Source organism: Hipposideros armiger, unplaced genomic scaffold, assembly GCF_001890085.2.
Source record: "Hipposideros armiger isolate ML-2016 unplaced genomic scaffold, ASM189008v1 scaffold_6, whole genome shotgun sequence".
Lineage (NCBI taxonomy): Eukaryota > Metazoa > Chordata > Mammalia > Chiroptera > Hipposideridae > Hipposideros > Hipposideros armiger.
In genome coordinates this window covers 556,648-564,949 of record NW_017731356.1, presented here as the reverse complement: position 1 = coordinate 564,949, position 8,302 = coordinate 556,648, and the positions used below count along the sequence as shown (strand labels likewise).

Sequence of the window (8,302 nt, the reverse complement as noted above, 5' to 3'; positions counted from 1 at the left end):
CTGCCATCTCACACATGAGGGGATATTCAGGCATCCTGGCATCTAAAGGACACTATATAGCATAATTAGCTCATGTTTCAAATTGCTTCACATTTGTAAGTATCATTATATTGAAATAGACTCCTTCCAAGATTCAGGGAAAAGCACAGGTCAGAAATACTAAGCTTATAACATGTCTTCCTACTCATTTCCTCCCCTCGGCCATGGGCTTGCCCAGTGGGAGATCTTTAGTGAGAAGTATTTGTTCAGCGCTCACTGGGCGCAACTCCCTGTTGGGTGTTGTCTGAGAAGAAAGAGAAGGTGGAGGCCTGTTTGAGCCTCACAGAGGGTCCATTTGTTCTGAGGGGCCTCTCTGGAGTGGGCCATTCTCGGAGACACACACATCTGACTGTGTGGACTCGTTGGGGCTTCCTGATGGAGTCTGATAGATTATCCCTCCCCGAAGGGCAGATTCCAGAGTTTACATCTAGGCCTGGCTCTTGAAATACCTTGGGGAGCCTCCTCACCCTCTAGTGTCTGAGACGCCTGGAGAACCCAGGATGGCAGAATATTCGTCAGCCATTCGTTCCCAGGAAGTACACACTAAAAGCCTTTGGACAGAAAAGGTGCTTCAGGACTTGGAGCCACGTCCTCACCGCCAAGAAAACATTTATTTCTAAAGTCAGTTCCACAAGTTTTTGGCTATTAACTTAATGAAACAACATCGTCAAAATGAATGTTTTTGATGGGCACCTTCAGAACTATAACCGTTGGGAGGGACTTGGCTTCAGAAAATTACGCTGGTGATTTCTCTAAGAGGTGCAAATGTGGAGAGTTAGAAGTTGAGAAGTATTTTCCATGGGGGCTTCCCAGGTGTGCGTTGGATAAACTTTCAGGCACATTCCATGAGTTCAAGGGGGCTTCTGTTGCCCAGGCCGTCTCAGTAGCTTTGTGTGATCCCTTTACCAGTGGTCAGCACCAAACTTGTGTTTCTGACCTCCCATGAAATAGGAACGCAGCAGAGAATTCTGTTATTATGGACAAGGGAAGACTATCCTTCAGCTAAATAACAGAGACTGAATCTGGGAAGGATTTCACATAGTCAGTGGGAGGAGGAGGCATTTTGTAGGCAGAGAACCCTTCTGGCATCCCCAAAACTTCACATCTATTCAGCTGCTGAGAAGCTGGGCAGAATGACCAGGTCAGCCAGCCTGTCATTGTGTTTGGTCCCTGGGTGTCACCTAGCCTTTGATTAATGTAATGTAGCTGCTTATGGAGCATAATTGCTTATTTCTAAATATTGAGCCTTTAGTGTAATTTTTTGAAACATCTGAAGTATATTGCACTTTTTAAAATTGGTTTATTCAAAATAAAAGGGTTGTTATCAAATGAAATGAAAACAAATGCATATTTAGTTTCAAGTAAACGACAGCCTAAAAGTTTTTTTCCTTGTGACTTTTAATTTCTATGCTGTAAACATCAGCATGAAAAACAAATAGAGGCTCAATTTAAAAAGGTTCAGCTTTCATTCCGGATTAGAATATGATGGAATTGCTCAGAGGAAGGAAAGATAACATTGAAAATAAAATCAATGATAAAGTAACACTTTATTTCTAAATTACTTTAAGGAGAATTTAGCTTTGTGAAACCAATTTAGGTATACTTTATGTTACAAACACATTCTAGAGCTTACCTAGGATTCGTTTTAATGATAAACTTTTCTTCTGCATTCATATTACAATGAGAAGTATGATACATACCTATCTTTCAAGAATGAAATCTATTTGTAAAGTGTATCTAGATAACATTTTCTGTAGCAGTTATAGCTCTCCTAAATAATATTGGAGATATGTTACTGACTTTAAAATTATAAATGTAATGATCCAGGAGTAGTAGACTCTATTACCTGTTTTTTCTACTCACTGTTCATTCCGTTATTGCTATGCATCATAATGATGAATGTGTCTAAAGTACGCTAAGCCAGCAGTCAGTAATGCCAAGCCAACTGGTGCCATCTTTAGCCAAGGGAGCAGTGAGGATGAGCCACTGTCCTCGCTAGTAATCCGCGTCCTCAGGGGCTTGATGATCCGCTCTCTCTGGGTCAGGATGGCCCTCCGGGCCCCGGCCCACTTCCCCGGCCCCTGTAGCCGGTACTGGTACGGGGTACAGGGGCCAAAGAAAACCTCCATGGCCAGCTGTGGGTCCGAGAGAAAGAGGGCCAGCAGGTTGGGCTTCACGCCCAGCAGGGTGGCGATCTCATCCATGTATTCCATGTGACCCACTTGGAGTGTGTGGCGGGGTGTCTTCACGTACCTGAAACAGGTGGGAGGAGAGCTGTGTATCAGCTGAAAGCTACAAGACTTACTTCTACTCAGTTTAAAGGTGACGAGACCAAACCAGAAGCTAAAGCGACCCACTCTCCATAGTCCTGTTGGACAGGCTTAGAACTACGCCTGGCATAATAGGCACAAAGTAGATTTTTAATGAATGAATTAGAAACGTGTCACCTCTTGTTCTTTCAGAAATGGATGAAAATGACACTCGAATGCTTCCTCAGCCATTGGTTTTCTGTGGTGCAACTTTTGTAAAACTGATTGTAAAATGGAGTGGGTTAATGGGAATGAATTTTGCATCTTTATCTGAAAGCACATACATACACACTAAAGTCTTTAGAAACCTGAAACAATGTGTGTGGCAAGGTGGTTAAGATACTAATTTGTGTATTTTCTGTCTACATTCCTCTTCTCCACCATTCTGTCAAAGTAGTCCAGCCTTTGTGTTTCCTTGTCTCTGGTGTTTTTTGTTACATGATTAAATCAAAATCTTCTTGGAAAGTGTCCCCACTACTGGCTATTGTCCCCTGGGAGTCTAGGCTCCCAGCAGAGAATCTGATAGATGCCTTCGAGGCAAAAAGAGGGGGACAAAGGGGCTTCACACAGCGGTGTGGGAGAGTCTGGGACCCCATGGCAAGATGTGGGGGAATCGCTGTGTGGGGTTCCTGAGGAGGCTGCACCCTGAGCCCAGCTCAGCTGGCACCATCCTCACCCTCCTGGCAGGGAGGACAAACGCTCCGAGCTTCCAGAGTGGGCTTTAGACTCAAGCAATGAGGATGTCGGATTAGGAACGTCATGTGGTGACATTCAGACTATCCCACGTTTGGGGGGACTCACGTAGGTTTCCTGGATTCTGGTGAGACCCTGGAGGAAAAACCGATAATGACCGACACTGAGGATAAGAACTGAAATTCAGACTTAATGTGATTTAGTGAGAATTCATACATGGTTATTTGTTGCATAACAAAGATTCATACTTGATTTTGTTACATAATGACATAGGATATGGAGGGAGCTCACACGACTGAGTGACATGAAGCGTGGATTTGGTGCCAGGTAAGGAATTCCATGATCCCTATGCGGGTCCCTACCTAGTTGTTACCAGTTATTTAGTTACCGTTTTTCCAAAGCTCTTTTCCTCTGGGCGATATCTGCCATCATGTCCTTCACTGAGGGTAATTGGCTCAGCCCTAGAAGAGAGAATTCAGGGTCTGTCAGGATTCTAGGGGACAGCAGTCATGCATTATGTTGAAAGCAGAGCACCAAGGGCTGGAAGAACTGAGGATTAGCATTACCTGAAATATGAGGCCTTTCCCAAACATTTACTCACATACCTTTGAACACTCGTGTAGCCCAGCGAGACTGGATTTCTGCAATAGGCAGCACGGAGCCCACAACTTGTATGAGGCCAATCACAGCCAGTGTAGGCTTCTCCAGCTCAGCGAGGAACATGTATTTGTACAGAGACACTTCATTATTAGTAACGTTGATCAGACCGTCAAGGAAAGGAAAGGAGAAGCTGTATCCCGTAGCAAAGATGACAACATCAATATTCTCCTCCATGGTGCCGTCCTCAAAGATGGCGTCTGTTTCTGTGAATTCCTTCACGTTGGGCTTCACTTGGACTCTTCCAGAAATTATGTGAAATGGCAGCTCATCACTGACAGTTGGAGCCTGACTTAAAGGTCTATATATATATATATAAAAAATCACAAGTAAACGAATATGCTAAAAGGAAGTCATGAATATGAGACGGGACTGAAGCCAACAATTTGCATTTTCCCCCTAAATCTGTGCTTATCCAATTTTCTGCCTGTAATAATGAAGGAGAGTGATTTGTACCCTAAGTGCTTTAGTGGTGACTCAGCTCTAATGTTTTTAAGTCTCATGATTGATCTTGAAAACTGTATTCATCTTGCATTCTGTGCCATAGTATTTTTTTAATTGTTAAACTAGTTTAAATTACTTAGAATTGAGGCAAAATGATATATTAGTATGGATCCCACTTTGAAAAGGACAGCTAGTATCATTCTCTCCATCTCACTTCCTACAAAATTATTATTATGTGTAGGTAAATTCATGCTCCAAGTTAGATTTGTAATACACTTGTTGCAGAATTAGTCATAAATGCACCAAACACGTGTACTCAGCCAAACATTTGTTGATGACTGAATGTTGCCGTAAAGAATGCTACCTCCAGGCACTGAACCCATGCTCCAGAGAGGAAGGAGAAAGGGCAATGGCGCAGCTCGATGCTGGCGGAGCTGAGGCTTCTTCTAGGCAAACACCCTCCTTCCCCGCAAGCCCATTTGGTGGTCCGGCCCTTCCTCTTACGGAAGGAAACTGGGTCCCATGACCACCCTGGCCAACCGAACTTCTGTATTAAGGAAGGAGGCGCTACTAGCTAAATAACCAGGCAGGTTTGTTTCAGATAGAAAGGAACTGAACTGAAAATGGGGTAGAGGGAAAGAAGTAAACAAAGGCACAGACTTAGAAAAACCAAGTCTAGATACAAAAATGTATGGCGTTAAGTTTGCCTTAAGCAACTCAGAGTGAACAAGTGGAGAGCAAAAAGTTAGGGTCACTGGGTTTGGACTGAATGGAGAGTAAAGGGAGACTTACTACAAGCATATAAATATTATTAGATTCTTATTGTCTCCATGTTGAAAGTACATTGTAAGTTGATTATAAAGATTTAACATAAAAAATAGAAAAGTGAGAATGTTGCAAGCTAATCTTGGAGACTGCTTTTACAATCCTGGGGAAGGGCATACCTTGTAGCCTAGCTTTCAAACTCTGAATTTAGAACAAGAGATGTAGACATATGTGAGCATTAAAAATTCAAGACACTTGTGTTTTTGAAAAGTGCCGCAAGCTAAATCAATGGCAAAATGATATCAGAAAAAATGTAACAGATGATAAAAAAATGCATTCATCTTTATAACATGCAAATAGTTCTTACAAATCCAAAGCTCATAACAATGAAGAGGAGTCTTTGGCCTTTGGTTTTTATTGTCACCGATGGATTAATTTCCTATGTGCGTCTCTAGTCTTGTCATTTGTCAGCTCTTTTTTCTTCTCCCTTCATGCCCTGATTTTGTTGAGACAGTTGGTACATTTATTAGAATTTCCCTTTGATAGAGCCTGACTTTAAAAAACGTTTATTCAGTACTCACATCACACAGTGCCAAAGGGTCCATCTTTACCTATTTGGATTTAATTACAGATAGATTGCTCACCACCTTTTCACTTTTTCTTCATTTTCTTTCATATTGAAGTGTATGTTCTGATTTACCTGTTGAGGATATACCTTCAAGTAATTTTTTTTATTATTATTACAGATGAATCATATCTTGTCAGGATTTAGGATTCTTAGGGGGAAGACATTTTCTCTCAGAATCTGTAGATTCTGTTCCATTGTATAGATTCCAGTGTTGCAAATGTAAAGTCTGGTAAAAATCTAATTATTTTTCATTTGTAACTAATTTGTCCTTTCTGGTTGGAAGCATAATCATGGAATTCACCTAAGTGTGTGTATGTGTGTGTGTGTGTGTGTGTGGTGTTGTCAGTAATCCATCCTGGAAAATTTTTCTCTTGTTTCTTTGAATATTGTGTCTTCTCCATCTGTCTCCATTTCTCTACATCTATCCAGTAACCATTTTCCCCTTCAGTCTGTCTAATGTCATCTTTAGTTCAGAAATATTTTCAACCTTCAAAGAATATTTTGTGCTGCCTTTGACTCTTCTTAAGATATTCACATTTTTTATGCAAATTAACTTCTCTTAGTCTTTCTATTTTCCCACGCCTGTATTCTGATTTTCTGATTCGTCTTCCTGTCTCCAGATGCACACGTCATGTATATGAGATGTATTTGTCCCTGACAGCTCTTGGGGTCAAGGTCTGTTATGAGTGCGCCTTGAGGCAGCGAGTTGCGCTGTGGCTGCAGAAGGTACAATGGACACCTGGATGGGCCCAAGAAGTAGAAACAAGCTGCAGCCCTTCTCCGGCCGAGCTGCCTGGAGACAGCCTTTGTGTCCCCCACTCCGGGCTCTTTCCGGCCTCGGGGAGGACTCAGCCTGCTCATTCGTCTTTTCTTACCCTCACCAGCGCTGGGCCAGGCATTCTTCATCAAGAGCTGGTCTTGGCTTTCACCAAAGACTTTCACACGGGCCTTGTTTGCCCTTGATCTGTCAACCTTGGTCCTTATCTTGGAGACCTTGGAAGCCGGTCTCCAGGCCCTGGCCTGGCCCATGGGGGAGAGAGACTCGCATAGAGTTCAACTCCTTGATTGACTCCAGTTGCCCTTGGGTTCCAGCAACTGTGTGGTCAGGGGCCAAAGGCAGATAGAGCTGAGATTGGAGGGGAAAAGGGTCTTATAAGCATTGTGTCGGTGGAAACTTGCTTCCTGCTTTTCCCTCACAATCAAGGATTTTTGCAGAATAGGCTGCACTAGTTACGAGATTTGCTTGAGTGAGCCTGAGAAGTTATTCAGCCACATAACTTTTATCCTTCCTGATTTAGATCTCAACTCAGGCGTCTCCTCTGAGCTCCAGACCCACACGGTCAGCTGCCTGCCTCTCACTTATCTGCATCTGACTGTCTCATAGGAGCCCAACTCTCAGTTCTCACCTCCCAACCTGTTCCTACTCTGGAAGGCTTCCCATCCACAGTGCACTCAAGGGCCCACTTGTCAATCCAGTTATTCAAGTAAAGAACCTGGGCGTTCTTGACGTCTTCCTTTCATGCATTCTCCTATCACATTGAACCCACCAGCAAGCATTGCACGTTTTATTTTCAAAGCCCATTCTGAATCTATGCACCTGATTTCCTCCCCACTCCTATGAACTAATCCAAGCCAATTATCACTCTCCTAGGCTAATCCTTTCTCTTTTGATCCCACCCCAATCTCCAATCCCATTTTCCACACAGCAGTATGAGTGATCTTTTAATATGTGCATCAAACCACAACCCTTTCATGCTTAAAATCCTTAATGATTTTTCATTGTTCTTAGAATAAGATTCAAACCCTGCACCCTTGCCCAGAAATAGATGCTCTGGCTCCTGCCTCCCTCTCCAGGCCTCTCTGGTAGCATTCTCCCCTTGCTGACTCTGTCTGATCACGCTGATGTCCTTTCTGCTCCTCAATTTGCACCAAGCCCCCTCCTGGCTCAGGGATGTTGTACTTCTAGATCCTTCCATTGGAACCCTTTTCTACCAACTCTTTTCATTGGTTGTTCCTTTGTATGTTTTAAGCCTTAGCTTAAACACTACTCTTCAGAAATGCCTTCTTGATTATTCCATTAAATTACCTGCCTTGTGTCCAGTTACTGTGGGTCACATGATCCTTCACAGTTCTCATTGCATTCTGTGTAATAGTCTCCTCCATCTCCCTCAAGTGGAATACAGTTTGATCTGCATCCCCAGCATAGTAAATGCTCATTAAATATTTTAATGAATGAATCAATAAATGCCACATTCCTACATCTCATTTGTTAAAACATTTCAGGAATTTTTTTTTCCAGAATTGCCATTATAGACAATCAAGTAGTATTATAAGAAAAAACAATTATTTTTTACAATCTAAGACCATTATTTTTTAGATTGATACTTTGGTTGATACTTTTGTTTTACTCTATTAAATCTCATTTCCTCATTCTATTCTTTTATCTTTGCTCAGTACTGATTCTCACTTCTGTCTTTTCCCTTTTCATCAGAAGCTGCAGGTGGTTTCTGAACCAAGAACCCTCCAGTGGATTAACATGGAATCATAGGGGTACTCAAACTGAGGAAAGCATCCTTGGGTATCTCCCCTTTTGTGTGGTCTCTCCTGACATTTCCACCAATCTCAGTGAAATTGACTACTTACTTTGAACCTCATGTACCCTATCCTGGCATTGGTCATAGCACCAATCACACTTCCTTGCTCTAATCTGTTTTCATGTCCATCTCTCTCCTTAGACTTAAAACCTGATTGAAGGGACGGGACACAT

The 8,302-nt window shown here is 42.4% G+C and overlaps 1 protein-coding gene across 1 annotated transcript in view; it reads right to left on the bottom strand.

Annotated features, from left to right (window-relative positions):
• Positions 1-1,919: 1,919 nt before the first annotated feature.
• LOC109385026 (dimethylaniline monooxygenase [N-oxide-forming] 5-like) overlaps positions 1,920-8,302 on the bottom strand; it is a 24,882-nt gene continuing 18,499 nt past the window's right edge. The window contains exons 5-7 of the mRNA XM_019646868.1: positions 3,647-4,040; positions 3,430-3,502; positions 1,920-2,292 (exon numbers count right to left, since the gene is read on the bottom strand). Coding sequence (XP_019502413.1) covers positions 1,920-2,292; positions 3,430-3,502; positions 3,647-4,040 — 840 coding nt within the window. The remainder of the gene's footprint in view (positions 2,293-3,429; positions 3,503-3,646; positions 4,041-8,302) is intronic.